Source organism: Manihot esculenta, chromosome 15, assembly GCF_001659605.2.
Source record: "Manihot esculenta cultivar AM560-2 chromosome 15, M.esculenta_v8, whole genome shotgun sequence".
NCBI classification, from domain to species: Eukaryota; Viridiplantae; Streptophyta; class Magnoliopsida; order Malpighiales; family Euphorbiaceae; genus Manihot; species Manihot esculenta.
In genome coordinates, this window is record NC_035175.2 from 3,495,419 (window position 1) to 3,512,964 (window position 17,546).

The following is a 17,546-nucleotide window of genomic DNA, read 5'->3' on the forward strand; positions in this document are numbered from 1 at the left end:
TTATAAAATTATTTTATTATTTATCGTTAATCAAGGACTAAATTATTATAAAAATTAAAATTAAAAGTATTAAATTATTATAAAATTTAAATTATTAAATGATTATAATCTGACAGCTAAATTAGTAAATTGCTTTTTAACGAGAGAAGTAAAGATTAAATAATGAGTTTTGTTAAATTTAAGGGACTTTGTTGTAAATTACCTTTTTTTTTTGTTTTGGTTAAAGAGGCCCACCGGCCACCGCCATCTAAAGACGCGGCTGAAGATGTTCCAATATGATGGCGTATCTGACTCGAAGTCAAAACTCAAAATGATCCGTAAACGAAACATGGGTAGGGCTAAGCAAGCCACTGCTCTTGCCATTTGCCATACATTATGCATTAATTCAGTGTTTGACCAAAAGGTGATTCCTTTTCTCCTGTTAAAGCATAGGCAATCTCCTCCAAAACTTTAGTTCCCAAATCCGCACCCAAAACACTCTGTGGAATATCCCCGTTACAAGTTACATTCAACCTCTTCTTTTCTGTTTCTTTCTTGCTTACCTTTGAAACTTCCATATCATATTCCTAGCCATTACTCATTGCCCATATCATATTATTGTAGCTTAGCTTCATTACCAGCACAATAATCTCTCTTCAATACACAAGTAAGAAAGTGGGGTTTTTTTATCTGGGTTCCTTTATTCAAGAATAAGGTTGTTTTTCTGATTTGTGTATTTTGTTTTCTCTGCAATTTTTATTTCAGTGTATCCAAAGGTTAAGGTTAGAACAGAAGGCCAAGACGATCAACATGCTCATGCTGCGCATGAATATAATTGGAATTCCTTGCTTTCTTTGAAGGATATTCAGTTTCTCTTACTGCAGGATTCTTATTTTCCTGGTACTTCTAGCTCTTGTCTATTCTATGCCAGTCTGCCTTTATTTTCAATTCTTCTAGATTTATATTTATTTGCTATTTAGGTTAAAACTGGAATCTGTGTTGTTTTAAAATAGCTGTTTTGGATTGATTGAACCATACTGTGTAATTCTAATGTTTCTGATACTTATCTGCTAAGTCTTTGTGGTTCAAATCATATGATCCCCAAATTTGTTTTCATGAGAATTATGATTCTATCAGCTTTTGTTGCCTATTTAATATTAGACTGAGATTCTCCCTTTTGGTACTATGGGAATGGCATTTTCTCTTTAGAATTCCCAGCTATTCTTGCTAATAACACGCATGTCACAGCCAGTAATTTGTGGTTGGGGTTGAGGGGGAATCTTATCATTGTTTGACAAGGAGTATTTTATGTAACAGAAGTGATCGTTTGCTGGGTGATGGATGAATTGAAGGAAGAGGTAGAAACCATTTAACTGGTCAAAACTTTTCTTATTTACTTAGAGGAATTATATGACATGAAATCAACGATTATCATTTTCCTTTCCAAAATTTGTGTCAGTTTGATTTTCGGAGTTCGATCATATAGTTCCTAATGATACTTATCATATACAGTGAAGGAGTTCCGAGATGTTTCTCCGTCGTCCACTGCAAGAATTCCCAAGCCTTCTTTACCAAACATAATCCTGCAAACAGAGTCTGCTTCTGAAGGTTAAGTTCTACACTTATTTCATTTCTAACCCAAATTTCCATTAATGAAGGTTTTTTCTTTCTTTCTGTTCTCAAATGAGTCTTTAATTCACAGAAGCAGATAAGAAAAGCAATTTTGATGAGGAGGATAGACCAAATATTAGAGCTGGTTCAGTCCTGCGTCCACGTGCTGTCTTATCTAGCCCTGGTAATTTCCATTTCTCGTTCAACTATTTTGTTGTAAATTCATTGTTTGTTTTTCTTTCTAACAATGTCATATCATCTGCTATATCGCGTTCGGAACATTAGAATAATCACACACATTTGAAGGGAATAGGTTGTTTGCATTTGCTTCTGCTGCCACATTATCATAAGCATACCACAAAGGCCTCTAACTCTTGGCAATTCCTAATGTTGTGCTTAGACAATGACACAATGATCGGAAATAAAAACAGTGTGAAGGCTCCAAGACCTTCAGCTTTGAAGAATCATCATTCCGTACAAAGTAGACATGCACAATGTAAGGTTGCCTCAAGTCAAGCCGTTGATGACAGTCGTCTGAACACTAGGAAGTCCAAGGACACTACCGATACTAATCTTAAAGGAAAGAAATGGTCAACTACTGCAATATCAAGCCGGAGAAGAAATATTACAACTGATAAACCAAGATCTGTAAGAATCTCATAGTTTGGTTTGTAGTTAAGTTATCAATAACGTGAGCTTTTTTGTTTCCTTGGGAATGCGACGAATTACGCGTCTTCTGTATGAAAAAAGAATATATGAAGAGGCAATACTAGTGCAGCATTATCTTCCTGTTATAACTTTGTCTTTATTTACTTGAATATTCAAGCTTTCTACTTGCCTTTTTAGAGTTGAGGATCATTCTCCGACAGCACCCAATCTCAAACTATATATGATTCTTGATTAATAAAAAATAAAATCATAATATATTTTTTTAAAAATAATTATATTTTTAATATGTCTGAACAAATAAAATGAATAAAAATTATGAAATAAAAGGGAATATTATTATAGTGCTCTTATTTTATATGCTTTTTTAAATATAAATTCACGGATTCTTATTAATAAATAAAAAAGCTATATATTTATATCTTATGAATCACTATTTTCATGCTTTTGACATGATTAATATGTTTTAACTCGTTAATATTGAAATTGTACTTAAAATTAAAATGTTTTAAATTTAAACTTCAATCAAAATCAATTATAAAATATAAAAAAAATTAGCTGATACGTATTTAGTAAATCCTTATCCTCGTACTGATGATTTACTGTTGTAACGGTGTGTGTGTGGTTGTGGGTGGATGGAGAATGAAGTGTAAAAAGAATAGATCAATATTAAAAAGTAAGCAGTGAAATAAGTGAGAGACGCAGATCCAACAGTAAAATGAACTTGCCTTATCCCCACACATACCTCCACCCAGTGTCATTGGACACAATCTACCCACATCACCTTGAGCTTAGATAGCTTTCCACTTCCCCATCTCTCTAACCAACTGTCTACTGTCTGCTCCACCATCACACCCTTCCTCACCACTTCCACCGCCACCGCCACCACTTAAAGCGATCAAATTCGTCCACCATGGCTGCCACTGCTGCTGCCGCCGTAGGCTCTTCTTTTTCTCCATCCATTCACACCCTCAAATGCAGAAACACCAAGAATTTTCTATCTGATTCTCTCCTTAAAGTTCCTTCAACTCGCATCACTACTGCAACCTCCATAATCTCTCGCTCTTATGCTATAGAACCACTTTCATTAGTTGCAGTCTCATGGCGTGTCCCTAGAGTCTCCGCAGCTGTTGCTCAAGAGGAGGCTGCCGCAACTACTCCTGTGGAAGAGGGTCTACCCCAGGATGAACAGCAGCAAGTAGCAGGAGAAGGTGAACAAGAAGCTGATCAGGTCGTCCTCAACACTAAGCTTTACTTTGGGAATTTACCTTATAATGTTGACAGTGCACAGCTTGCTGGAATCATTCAAGATTATGGTACTCCTGAGCTTGTCGAGGTACCGAGCATTGCCACATGACTACCTTTGTTATTAATTTATTACCTATTTCACTATATCTTGTTAATTAGTTGTCAATGATTTTGATTGATTCTGATGGCTCCTTGTAACTAGATTGTTTAGTTGGTATTCAATTTTGTTGCTACAGAAGTTTTTACCCTCAAAAGTTCAAAACCATAAAACCTCCAATAAAGGCTTAAATTAGATTCCCTTCTTTCTGGCCATCTTTAGTTTCACATTTTTACTATATTTTCCCAATGTCTTTTTAGCAACTTCTGTACCAAAGAATGTGATACTTGTAGGTTCTTTACAATAGAGATACTGGAAGAAGCAGAGGTTTTGCATTCGTGACGATGAGCAGCGTTGAAGATTGTAACGCAGTGATTGAAAATCTTGATGGAAGTGTAAGAACTATCGCTTCCTCGGTCTCTGGTTTTTTCATTTACATGTATTAATGAATCCATCCAGTTGAAGCTTCAAGTCCCAAAATTTTCTCCTCCTTTACAGCAATACATGGGTCGCATCTTGAGGGTGAACTTCTCTGACAAACCAAAACCGAAAGAACCATTATATCCAGAAACAGAACACAAGCTTTTTGTTGGGAACTTATCCTGGTCAGTAACATCAGAAAGTTTGACTGAAGCTTTTCAAGAGTATGGAAATGTTGTCGGAGCAAGAGTTCTATATGATGGGGAGACCGGAAGGTCCCGAGGTTATGGTTTTGTGTGCTACTCAACCCTATCAGAGATGGAAAACGCCCTTGAATCTCTTAATGGAGTAGTATAGTCCACCTCTCTCTTCTCCCTGCACTCTTTATTTGATATGATGTTATGCAGGACGAAAATAATTTCTGGCTTCTCGTTTGTGTTATAGGAACTAGAAGGACGAGCGCTCCGCGTAAGCTTAGCTCAGGGGAAAAAATCATAAGCTGGTGGCTGATCGGGAAACGCTGCTTTGAGGAGGGATGAAGATCAGCATTAAATTTGTAAAATCACTGACCCTTTGCCTATCTTCTGATCCGATGAACTTCCAACTGGGAATGGTTATTTGTCTGAGAATATTGTTTTGTTGATGATGCGAAAATAAGAAAATTTATCATTTTCATTGTAATATTTATGAGTTCTGATTGGGGAAACTATAGCATTAATTTTACATTTTACAGTTTATTTACCGTTGATGAGACGGAGTGAAGATCAAGTCCTGTTCTTAACTTCAGCTGACTTTTTTTTATATAATGTTATCAATCATATAATATATTAAATGAATAAATATTATTTTATATTTCATTTGATTGCTAAATAAAACTGTAATATATTCTAATAATATTTTTATTTTAGTATTTTAATTTATTTATAGTGATAATAATAATAGAGTGGGAATAGTTTTGATCAAGTCTCACCTTTAATATTTTACTGAAAAAAGAAAAAATTATTGAGTAATAAAAATAATTAAATGTTTTGTAATAGCAGTAGTAACCACCGTTATTGATTGATAGTGTTTGCATCCCTAAGTAGGGAGCTGCATTTGATTAAATCGAAAAAATTGACAAATTGAAAATAATTTCTAAATTTATTTTTTTATTTATTTTTAAATATTTCAATTTAATTTAATTTTAATAAATAAAAAAATGATAAAATCAAAATAAATAAATTAATAATAATAATATATTATTTTTAATAATATAAAAAATTAGACTATAAATATCATTTATTTAATAATATATAGTCGCTTCAATTTTTTTATTAATGATGGATTATTTAATAGTTTCACGTTATTAAATATCGCTTATTCTAATATTTATCGATAGAAAAAATATTTATTTAATTTTTCAGAATTAATGAAACGTTTAAAAAATTAATTGAAATATCTTTAAGTTATTAAAAAATTTATTAATCAGTCATTTATTAATTTTAAATATTAAATATTTTATTCTTTAATGTTTATAATATGAATAAAATTTATTAGTCGATCTTTTAAAATATTTAATAATTAAAATTAAATGAAAAATTAATTAATTAATTTTTTAATATATCATAAATATATTAATATATTTTTTTAAAATTAAATGAGTAATAAATGAGTTTCACTAAATTTTAAAAATTAAATAATAATTTTATCTTATTAATATATATTGTTACGTAATATGGTAAAATCAGTTATTGAGTTATAATAATGGAGGGTAGCGAAAATAGTAATAGTAAAAAATAAAATAAATAATTATAACTATAACATATATTTTGATAAATAATGATTACAACATTAATTATAACATACTTTATTACGTATAATTATCTTTTGTTATTAAATTTTAATAACACAATAAAGATAATGAAATACAATATTTGATTATATCCTATCAAATATTGTATAAAACGAAAGGACTCTGTTTGGATAGTTTCAGGGGAGGGATGGAAAATGACTAAGGAAAAATGCTTTTTTTTAAAATTTTTTTTGGATAAATGAAGGATGGAAAAGAAATTTTTGTAAAAAAATAATAATTCTACACTTTTCAAATTAAAACCTCTCTTTTATGATTTTCACTTCAACGTGGAGAGAAAATCAGTGGGAGAAAATAACTTTTATTTTCCTCTCTTCTTTCTTTCCAAACAAGGAAAAGTAAAAATCCTTCTTTATTTTTCAACATTTATTTTCCTTCCTTCCCAATTTACCTATATCTAAATAAGAGGTTAGAAAACTTATTGCCATTGGCAATGAAGGCAAGTCCAAAGAGAATCTGGATCCCTTACAATGCTGAATGATACCTTATGAATTGATCCCATAATCTGAAGAATGAGGGGAATAAAAATATGAGTGTGTCACAGCGAACAATCACCTAATAAATATAAAGTGAGTTAGTGCATACTTTATTTTTTTATTTATATCACGTCAACATTTTCTATAATATGTGTATTTATGAACTCGATAAATATTAGTAGAGTCGACCATTTTCATTAAAGATTTACGTGTATTTTTTTATTGCATTAAATCATGCTCGATCTACAGTGACTGATCAAATTATGAATACGTGTTCTGATTGTAAAGAATTTTTTTTTTCTTTTGTGAATGGATTATAATAGAGATATTATATTAAAAAATTAATAGTCATATTTTGTGTTATTTAAATTATAATAAATAAATAATTATTGATATTCTGAAATTTAAAGAATAGGGTTTATAGTGAGAGTGTTCCTCTCCTTCCCTATCTTGCAGGCACCCTCTCCATGCCAAACCGCCATTTAATTCTCTTCGGCGTGCATGTGGACATGGCTGCAAGATAACGAGACCGCTATCCTTTCTCACGTCACGTCATCGGGCTGAACTTCTTTCTGATGTATTTGGGCTTATGAGTGACCCGGTTCACTCCGCAAGTTTGGATCAAGACTGAAGATGTTGAACCGGTCTGTTCGGAAAGCCTCATGGATTTTGAACCGGTACTGCCTTCATGGACCGGTCTCTTCCTGAGACGCGTGAAACCCATCAATTATCAATTATGAATATCGTATTAAAATTATATTTTTATATTTAATTAATTATTCATGATTGAATTTAATTGATAAAAATTTAATATATAAAATTTAAAATCATTATGAATACTCATTTTTAATTCAAACTCGAATACAAATTCACTCTAATAAAATTAAATCGAATACAAAAAAAATTGATGCATTACCATTCCTAAACAAAAGTAAAGCAAACATTTGGCAGCGATTAGCGGAAGCATATGCAGACACCAAACACAAAAGACACTCATTATACCACAAGCTATGTAATGTTGTGATGTCTTCCCAAGCTACAAATTTCTGAATGCGACATTGTTTTGTTTTAACATTAGTTGTTCAAACATCATGCCGATAACATGCACTCTAACATTAGTTAGGGTAAAAACACACAGAATTAGTATCGATATATGACATAAGATTCCAGGAAAGTCAAAAGAAAAGTCATTTGTAGTTAAATTGATTATATATAAATAAATAAATAATTGAATACTGAATAAATATTTATTTTATCCATAGAAAACATAACAATTACCAAATTTTTGTAGTTTTAAATATTAATAAAATAAATAAAATTATTTTTAGTTTTAAATATTTTTATCAATGTTTTTAAAATGTTTTTACTAATGATCTTAACAATAATGTAAAAAAAAAAACTAAACTTGCTTTTTTTTTAAATGATAATTAATTCAAATAATCCAAACGCTTGTTTTTATATTCTAAGATAATTAAATACAATATTTAAAATTTATCAAGATTTTATTTATAAATTTAAATTAATTTTGATCAAAATATGAGATGATCACTTTATTATTTTACTTAACATTTTATTATTTTTTAATTTATATTTTTTATGTATTAACTAAAATAATTTAAATGTCAAACCTTTTTAATTTATTAAATAAAATAATTTAAAATTTTCAGAAAATTTACATATATATATTAATTTTTAATATCAAAAATAGTTGTAAAAATAATTATTAAAATACTTAGAAAATTAGTGGTTGTATTTTTAGTTAATAAGCGATAGATAAATATGAAAAAATCAAATTGATCAGTATCCTTTCCCAGTCTTGACAGTAAAAAACCTAAATAAATAATAATAAAAATAAAAATAATAAATAAAAGAGGTTAATTTAAAAAAAAAATAGTTAAAAGCAATATAATTATTTTTTTTCTTCAAACTAATATCACCTATTTATTACTTTTTTTTTTTATAACTAATCTATTTATTTAAATTCTATAGTCTCTTATAATTAGACCATCTCTAACGCTGCGCCAAATTCTATTTTGGCGTTGGAGATGTCCCTCAAATACAGAAATAAAATCCACGAGATTTTAGCGCTGCGCTACAGTATCACGTCAAATATGGCGTGATAGTGTAGCAGCGCCATTTTCTCTTTTTTTTTAAATAATTTATAATATAATTTAAAATTTATATTTTTTTCTATTTTTTTAATTTATAATATAATTTAAAATTTATATATATTTTCAATTAAGTTTATTTTTTTTCATTCTCATAATTTATTATATTTTTAATTTATTTTATATTTTTATAATTATTGAAATTTAATTTAAATTAATATATTCACAATTATAAATAATATTTATAATAAATTAATTTATTTATAATATATTATATAGAATAATATAAATAAATAAATTTATTTATAATAATTAATTAATACATTTTTATAATTAATATATTTTTATTTGTTTATTTATAAAATAATTAAATATTTGAATATTGAATGAAAATATAAAATATATAAATATTTAGAGTGAATATATAAAATTATATGATTTTTTGAGTGAAATATATAAATAAAATTAAAGTAAAATAAATAATATAATTTTAAAGAAAGAGAAAATTATAAATAAAATATTTTTTTTGTGTTAAAAATAGTACATAAAGTTGGAGATAATATTGTACTATTTTGATACAAAGCATTAAAATAGTGTAAAAAATGGTGCATAGGATTGGAGATGGCATTGAAGCAGTATAAAAGCTGTAGATCAATTTAATTTTTTTTTATATGGATATCCTAATACAAAATAGGGTCATATTTTATTTAATGTATTTTTAGTTTTTAAAATTAAAATATTAAAATATAAATATAAATTTATAAAAAAAGTTTAATTTATTTTGTTTAATATTTAAAAAGATTGGAATATAAATATAAAATTATAAAGAAATTTAAATTATTTTATAAAAAAATAAAAATATGATTAATTAAAATTAATAAAAAACCACATAAATGACATTTAACATTTTAAATTTTGATTAAAATTAATTTGATTTCGTAAATAACATTACGATAAATTTTAAATTTTAAATTTAATTATTTAAACTAAAATTTTACAATAGAAATATAAATTGCTAAAATCTTTAAATTATTTAGATTAATGAACCTTAGAAAAATTGGTTTTTAGGATTGAGTTATATTAAAATAATATATATTTTTGATATAATTTAGAGACGTAAGAAAAATTTTATTTTTTAATTATTTTACGTCTCTAGATATTTATTTTCTGAATATTAACATATGGAAAATAAAATATAAATATATATATATACAGCTAAAAGGGCCTTTATTTTTAGCGCACGCCATTTTCCTGAACCGTAAAACGAAAATAAAACGGACGGCTAACAAAAATAAAAGAAAAGGAGGAGAAAAGGCGGAGTGATACTCAAACACACAACACAGCAGCAAAGGAACAAAACAAAAAAGCAAAACAGTGGAGAAAATCTTCCCTCAAAATCTATCCCTCTTCCTCTTGCCCAGGCATCATTCTCCAGTCCTCCTCCTCTCTCTCCTTCTCCATGCTATTTATACCTTAGATCTTCATTTCTCTCTATATATATGTTGTGCTGCCTTATCCAGGATTTTTCATGCTGCTATTGCTGCTGCTGCTGGTTGTGCTTTTGCAGATCTTGCGGGGAGGGCCATTTCTCGATCTGTTTGGGCTTTTCAGATTAGGGTTTCGCTGGTGTTTCCTTTCCAATGTCGACTCCCTATCCCATTCCTGTCACGGCTGCTCAGGTTCTTATAATGTTTCTCTTAAAGTCTTGTGTTGTTTCTCCTGTTGTTTTTGGACTTTTTTTTCCAATTTTTTTTGCCTTGTAGGTTGGGACGTACTTTGTGGGGCAGTACTATCAGTTACTACAGCAACAGCCGGAATTCGTTTACCAGTTCTACAGTGATACCAGCACTATGCTTCGTATCGATGGCACTATTAGAGAAAACGCCACTACAATGCTCGTATCTCTCTCTATGTCTCTCATCTGTATCTGCTTATGTTTGTGTTTCTTTCTGTTTCCAATGTTAATTTAGCTGTCAAAAGATTAACGGGTAGGACTTTGATTCTTTTTCTTTCTTGAAAGACCAGTGTGTGAAAATGAGCTTGCCTGCTTGTTGTGTATGAAATCCTATGGGCATATCTCTGTTTCTTTTCTTTTTATACATTTTCTATTTTATGGTGTTAACTTTCTTCCAAAAAGTTTTTGATAATAGGTTATGATTTTCTTTTCCTGATCACTTCTTGTGAATAAATGGGGCCTCTGATTTTGATGTCTAGTTTGAACTTCATTTGATATCTTTGATTAAAGCATGACCTACTCTCGGCTAACTAATTTGCTTTCAATTTCTACACTGTTGGGACTGCAGGTTGCTCTAGAGTAACCATTTGTATTGCTTTATGCATGCAATGATTGCTATATACTTTACATGGTAACCTTAGATAACTTTAACATTTGATATGACAAACATCATGTAATAATGTGCAACTGGAAAGGAGGTTTCATTCACTGTGAGAATAATGGTCATTTGCACATTTTCAGTACTGGAGCATCTTGTGTGAAGAATTAATAAAATTCCTCAATGATTACATTCAGCAATGGTTGTCTCTGTGGTCAAGAATCTATAATTTTACTTACTTTTCATCAGTAGCTGCATTTGGCACCCTTTATTGTGATGGAAAAGTTGCCTTAATATGTGAATACTGCAACAATATGATTCTTTATGGTTATTTTTGTTGTGAAGACCGTATCTCTAGCTGCCTTGAAGTGAAGTTGTTGCTATTCATGTCGTATGAGAAGTTGGTACTGATTCCATGAATTGAATAGGATTATGTGACCCCAGTAGTGAGCTAATATTAGGCTTTTGTCTTTGCGTGTTATATGCTAGGATCACAGAGACCATATCTAACCCCAATTATATATTTAATGTGTTTTCTTTGTGCATTGAAACACATTTAACCAAGCAAAAACATTTGTGACATTTATGTGCTACACATCACATAACTCAAAAAGTTTTCATGGTTATGCAAGGATATCATTGAAATTTTCTTAAGATGTTGAGTTTTGACAATATGATTTTTACATATTAGAAAAAAAGTCTAGTATGATGATTGATGACCTTGCACCATCAAAGTTCTATACAGCAACCTATTTTAAGCACCATTTCCTTTAACAAGCCTTGATGAATTTAGGGATTATATGTGTATATATATTTCTTTCACTTCTTTTGTTTATTGTCTATATGTGTCAAGTGGAGCACTGGGCTAATATGTTATTCCGTTTTATGTTCTGCCAGCAAATCCATGCGCTGATTATGTCATTAAATTATGCTGGAATTGAGATAAGGACAGCACATTCCTTGGAATCGTGGAATGGGGGTGTTCTTGTGATGGTTTCTGGTTCTGTTCAAGTGAAGGATTTCAGTGGACGGAGAAAATTTGTGGAAACATTTTTCCTTGCACCTCAGGAGAAGGGCTATTTTGTCCTCAATGATGTTTTTCATTTCATTGATGAGGAACAAATTCACCACCATCCAGCTGTCTTACTAGCCCATAACAATCTTGAATCCAAACTTTATGTTCCTACTGCTATTCCAGAGCCAGGTATCTAACCTGTGTTGCTAAATATAGAAAGCTAGTTTCTTTGTCATATTGAAGGTTTTGTTAAACAAATATAGGATGAAGCAATTAACACATTTAACAAATGTTGGCAGGAAGCAATTTACATTGTCATTATTCTTTTATAGGAAGCATGTGCTCTGTATTTGATTATGTTACTGAGTTCTGATGGCAATGACCTAGGGCCAGATAATCATCTTTTCCAGTCAGTTGTTTATGAGTGCTGGCTTGACTATGTTTGAGGGTCTTTATGCTAATGAACGAGTGACACTCAAATGTGTTCATAGCAAGTATTTTTTATTTGTAGCTAGTGTCTTCCCTGAGAAGTTGGATGAGAAGTCCTATTTGTTGGGTACTGAAATATTTAAAACTTAAAACTTCTTTCACATACAAAATGCTGACTTTTGCAGTTCAAAATTATTTGATGGGTGGAGAAAACCAGACTAGGGAGTTTGCTGCGCCCGCCGAAGCCAAGGAAAATGGTGCAGTTGACAGCTACGGTTTCTCAGAGCAACAACCACAGCAAGTAAGTGAGTCTGAAAATGTTCGGGAGGAAAATTCTATGGACTCAAATGGTTCACTTCAAAACACAGTGACTACTGCAGAGGACCAACTGTCAGCTTCTGTTAAGGAACCTATTGGGGAGACCCAGAAACATACTTATGCTTCTATTGTATGTTCCTTTTCGTGGTTCTTACAATGATTTCACATAGTATAACATGCACAGTTGCACACTTACATGTATGTATAGAATTAGTCTTACCTCTGGCAATAACATTTTACTCCTACCACCTCCCCTTCCCCCATTGTAAGTTACAGGTAGCTAAACGACAGTCCGTGCCATCAGTTGCCCCACCTACTTCAGATTTGAATCATGCTCCACAGCCCACTTCTCAGCAAGCAACTGTGACATCAAATTCATTTGAAAAGTCCAGAGCAGAAACATTTGAGGAGATTTCAGCTTTAGAAGATGGTCAGTTTTCATCATCATTTCTGTCATATGCTTTGCAATGATTTTTGGGTGGTTGTATTTTGCTTAGTGGATTGAGTAAACATATTTGCTTTTAGTTCAGGGCTTCAAAATTTTTCAAATTAACTTTCAGCACCCACAGTGATTTGTTTTTCCATTTTTATTTGAACACTTAAGGTGAAATAAGGTCTGTGTATGTAGGTGAAATAAGGTCTGTGTATGTAAGAAACTTGCCAACTACTGTATCTGCAGCTGAAATTGAGGAGGAATTCAAGAATTTTGGCAAAATTGTACCTGATGGTGTTGTCATTCGAAGTCGCAAGGTTCATTACTGGCATTTGTTTTTAACAGTACTTACCTGCTTCCTCAAATATATTTTGCTAACTTTTTTTATAAAAAAAATGTGCAGGATGTCGGTGTATGTTATGCATTTGTTGAATTTGAAGATATGACTGGAGTTCATAATGCAGTGAAGGTCTGATTATATGTTAGTTACCTGAAAAACAGCATTTATAAGTAGTCTTTTAGTATAGAACAGAGGCATTCGAAGCTGCCTCATAATAATGTTTCTCCCGACATAGTCTCTGGATACTATGCTCACATGATTTCAATTTTAAGTTTTCTGTTGCTGACAATTATTCCTGCCTGTATATGTTCACATAATCTGTAGAAGTTGCTTTTTTACTAGATTGTGCAATTAAAACTATTCTATTATGTCTTCAGGAGGGTAGCACACATGTTGCCGGGCGGCAAGTATACATTGAAGAGCGGAGACCAAATAGCAACATCCCATCCCGTGCAGGAAGTATGCATTTTTATTCCCTATCTTCTCATTATTAGTGTTTATATCATGCTCACTATTCACTTGCTCCTAAGTAAGTGTTGAATCTACACGATACTGCCAGTGATTAAATTTTTGAACATCCTCCTGGATATATTGGTTCAATGCTACAACTCCACTTTCCGTCCTGCTTAATCCTGGGTTATTAATAATGGGTCAGCTTTTGTACAGTGTGCTTCTTAGTTCTTATTATCATGAAATTCTCGTTTTAGAGAAAAATTAAGTGGTACAGAATGAACATTAGATTGTAAGGGCAGTGTGAAATTTTAACATTGATAAGATACAATCAAGTATATTGGCAAAACAGATTCTTTTGCTATAATTTCCTGTCTATATTTTGCTTTTTATTTCTAGGATGCATAACAAAATTTGCTATTATGAGATTTACTGAATCTTTTTGTTAACTTCTCCCGCTCTCTGCCGAATTTGTGACAGTAACGTCTCAATCGTAATAAATGTCTAATCCTGTGTTAATCCTGCAGAAAGAAAAACAACCAGCTACGATAGCCTGCACTAGATAATATTAATTTGGTAATTTTGTTGTGATTGGCATCTTTTTAACAGGGGGAAGGGGTAGAGGCAGGGGTAGCTACCCATCAGATGCTCCAAGGGGTCGTTTTGGTGGTCGAGGTTTTGACAAAGGTGGTAGCTATGATGGAGGTGACCGAGACAACAGATCAAGAGGAAATGGTCATGATATGCCAAATCCCCGCCAAGATAGAGGGTTCACGGGTTACCAATTATCAAGAAATGGAGACAACCATTGGGAGTAGACAGTTTAGTTTTATTAACTAGGGAGAGAACAAAGTTTTGGGTCCAGCCATTGCACTCAGCACATTCAGCTTCATTGGTTTCAAGAATGATATAATTTGTATTTCCACAAGTCCGGTTAATTTAGATAATGTCAGGCATATGAATCACGCGTGTTTTCTTTGGTTTCTTGCTGAACATTCAAATTTTTATAGCAACATTTGCAATTTTGAGATTATTTGATTTATGTAAAATCTAACATCTTTCTGGTTCATGAAGTTATTTACTTGGTTCAATTTATTTATTTATTAAGTTTTTAACATTTTAAGATTCCTTGGAACATGCTTTAGATCTTTCATACATGAACTTATCTCTGAAAGTAATTTAAGGCTTTTTCTCGGTTCGTATGAAGTTACAACACATACTTTGCATACTGTGACATGATTTCATCATCTCCAGGATCAGCTAGTACAGAGCACGAGTAGTATTCCTCAGCGCCTGGAATGTGAATAGTAGAAACTAGAAGAAAGCTTATTAAGAGAGCAAGACGCATGGATTCATTTTATGGGAATCTAGAATCTTTCCCACAAATGTGAGTTATCTCAAATCTTTACCCAATTAATTGAATTCTCCTATGCAATTATCTCCCTCGTATACCACTTCCCAAGAGTCTGAGAGGAAGAGAGGATAATGAAAAGAAATATTATTATAGACTCTAATTATAGTGAATTAAATATTAAAATTTACATGAAAATATAACCAGAAAAATCAACTAATTATAGCTGTTGCTCTTTTTCTAATTTAATAACCTCATCATATCTTCACAACTCTTATTATTTCCTTTTCCCCTCAAAATATTGTCAACGGATAAACCTCCTCCATTGCTTTTCAGATCACAAACGAACACACACTATACGAACAAAGTCTAATATTATGGAGTTTTCTTCCCTCGTCGTCCTCTTCTTGGACGGCGAGTGGAACCCATGATGACCTCCTCCACCACCATAAGCAGCATTATCAACCTCTATTGTGAAAGAAGTCGAAAATAAATAAAATGTCTCGTGTATTGGCTCCGCCATATCAATTGTTGGAGCTAAATGTGATATCTGCCCAAGACCTTGCCAAGGTTACACGCAAGATGAAGACCTATGCGGTTGCCTGGGTGCACCCTGACCGCAAACTTTCAACCAGAGTCGATACTCCTGGTCACAACAACCCCACCTGGAACGACAAGTTTGTCTTCCGAGTCGACAATGATTTTATCTATGGTGAGACCTCCGCCATTATGATTGACATCTATGCCCTCCATTGGTTCCGTGATGTTCATGTTGGCACCGTTCGCGTCATTGTCGGAAACCTCATCCCCCCTGTCCAATTCCCCCGCCAGCACAAGCAGCATCACGTTCATCTTGGCATGCGCTTCGTTGCCCTTCAGATACGTCGTCGCTCTGGACGTCCTCAGGGGATTCTCAACATTGGAGTGGCGCTTCTTGACTCCACCAAGCGAAGCATGCCATTGTACTCCCAAGACGCTTCTGCTGTTGGTTACCACCATTTGATGGGCGAGACGGATAAAAACAATAAGAAGAAGGACGACGACAAAAGCAGCGACAGCCAGAACCAATTCTTGCTTCCTTGGAATCCCATGCCTGAATTGAGACGTACGAAGAGCGACAGTAGTTCCATGATAGGCTTTGATGCGGTTCCTAAGAAAACGATAAATAAAAAGAAGACCGGTTCAATGTTGAATGGCTCAGCTTATGACAAACCGAATTCAAAAGCTAGCTCCATGATCACCGGCTCTGATATTTTTAATAAAGGCAAGAATGGCAAGCCCGATTTAACTTCCAGTGGATCCACTTACGGTGCATTGACAAGGGCTAAGTACAGAACAAACGTCTCCGGCGGCAATAAGGTTAAGGGGAGAAACAAAAATCCCAGTTCAAGTGACGATGGTTCCTTATCGAAATTTAACCTTGGTAAATTGCAATTTGGCGCTCCAAAAAAGAAGAATTTACATGGTGGGGGATCCTTAATAGCAGAATCAGAACTGGGTCCATCAGCGTCGGAGGTGGCCGCAGCAATGATGAGGAAAAAGAATCATTATGCAGTAGAAGATTCGGAGAGCGAGATAATGGGTTCATGGAGCTTGGAAAGTGACATGGAAGGGCTTCAGTCTAAATTGGAAAGATGGCGAACGGAGATTCCACCTGGATACGCTCATAGCGATTTCTCCAGTTTATGCAACAGCAGCATCGTCGGTAATAGAAGAGTCGTAACTAAGCATAATCGAAGAAGCAGCGAAAGCGATGGAGTATTTTCATGCTTCGGTACCATATGCGGTGTTGAATGCTCCATTGTTTGTGGCGATCCTGGAGACGGCGAACCCTCCCCGAGGAAAGAATCCGGGCGGGTGAAACGAAGCTCTTCAGTGGGTAGCTTTAGTTTGCTTTGACTTGACCCGAATTATTACGGGTTTTATATCTATTCATTTTTTGCTAAAATACACTAGACATTTTTATTTATCAATACATTTTACATTGTTAATTCTTTTCATAGAGGATGCTAAATCATCTTATTTGCTTCATTTAGAAAAAAAAAAAATCATTTATGAGAAAAAATTTAAAAAAATTGCATAATATTATATAATTTTTATTTATTTTAAAATACAAAGTTTAACTACATTCTTTTAATTTAAATGTAAAAAATTTAATTGAATTTAATCGTTTCAAACTTTTTTAATTTAAATAAAGAGATTGAATTTATGTATACAGAATTAAATTAACAAGGAAAATATTTAAAAACACAAAATATACATATATAGAGTTATTTTTTACGAGTGAGCGTGCCCATTTTATAACAATTCAAAAAGAGAACAGCGTGATTCGAAACAAGAATCTTATCATTAAGGTTTAGGATAAAAAAGAAAGAAGGGCATTTTGCATCTTTAAGAAAAGAAATAAAGCTTTTTTTTTTAAT

At 32.1% G+C, this 17,546-nt stretch overlaps 4 protein-coding genes across 15 annotated transcripts; all 4 read left to right on the forward strand.

Annotated features, from left to right (window-relative positions):
* The first annotated feature begins 245 nt into the window (after positions 1–245).
* On the forward strand, positions 246–2,440 carry LOC110602394. Of its 4 annotated transcripts, XR_002485967.2 has the most exons (6): positions 253–646; positions 745–879; positions 1,297–1,337; positions 1,492–1,587; positions 1,682–1,774; positions 1,991–2,440. XR_002485967.2 is itself a non-coding variant. In XM_043951524.1 (5 exons), coding segments are annotated over exons 1-5 (330 nt in total). In that variant the 5' UTR covers positions 253–645; the 3' UTR covers positions 1,881–2,440. The 4 variants fall into 4 exon arrangements, 2 of the variants coding, with proteins under 2 accessions (XP_043807459.1, XP_021595588.1); XM_043951524.1 differs by lacking the exon at positions 1,297–1,337 and having other exon boundaries at positions 1,876–2,440; XM_021739896.2 differs by lacking the exon at positions 1,297–1,337 and having other exon boundaries at positions 262–646.
* A 503-nt stretch (positions 2,441–2,943) lies between these two features.
* On the forward strand, positions 2,944–4,783 carry LOC110602393 (31 kDa ribonucleoprotein, chloroplastic). Its single transcript, XM_021739895.2, has 4 exons — positions 2,944–3,592; positions 3,895–3,996; positions 4,100–4,372; positions 4,466–4,783. The coding sequence occupies exons 1-4, from the start codon at positions 3,170–3,172 to the stop codon at positions 4,517–4,519; spliced, it is 852 nt and encodes a 283-aa protein (XP_021595587.1). The 5' UTR covers positions 2,944–3,169; the 3' UTR covers positions 4,520–4,783.
* A 4,941-nt stretch (positions 4,784–9,724) lies between these two features.
* LOC110601784 (nuclear transport factor 2) lies at positions 9,725–15,159 on the forward strand. Of its 9 annotated transcripts, none has more exons than XM_043951185.1 (10): positions 9,725–9,875; positions 10,022–10,133; positions 10,218–10,352; positions 11,685–11,991; positions 12,417–12,679; positions 12,820–12,979; positions 13,154–13,299; positions 13,386–13,451; positions 13,700–13,781; positions 14,382–14,889. In XM_043951185.1, the coding sequence occupies exons 2-10, from the start codon at positions 10,095–10,097 to the stop codon at positions 14,588–14,590; spliced, it is 1,407 nt and encodes a 468-aa protein (XP_043807120.1). In that variant the 5' UTR covers positions 9,725–9,875; positions 10,022–10,094; the 3' UTR covers positions 14,591–14,889. The 9 variants fall into 9 exon arrangements, 8 of the variants coding, with proteins under 8 accessions (XP_043807120.1, XP_043807119.1, XP_043807122.1 ...); XM_043951184.1 differs by having other exon boundaries at positions 9,731–9,875; positions 9,975–10,133; XR_006348745.1 differs by having other exon boundaries at positions 9,768–10,133; positions 13,386–13,463; positions 14,382–14,428.
* A 455-nt stretch (positions 15,160–15,614) lies between these two features.
* LOC110601783 lies at positions 15,615–17,122 on the forward strand. Its single transcript, XM_021739089.2, has one exon. The coding sequence runs from the start codon at positions 15,622–15,624 to the stop codon at positions 17,020–17,022; it is 1,401 nt and encodes a 466-aa protein (XP_021594781.1). The 5' UTR covers positions 15,615–15,621; the 3' UTR covers positions 17,023–17,122.
* Positions 17,123–17,546: the final 424 nt, after the last annotated feature.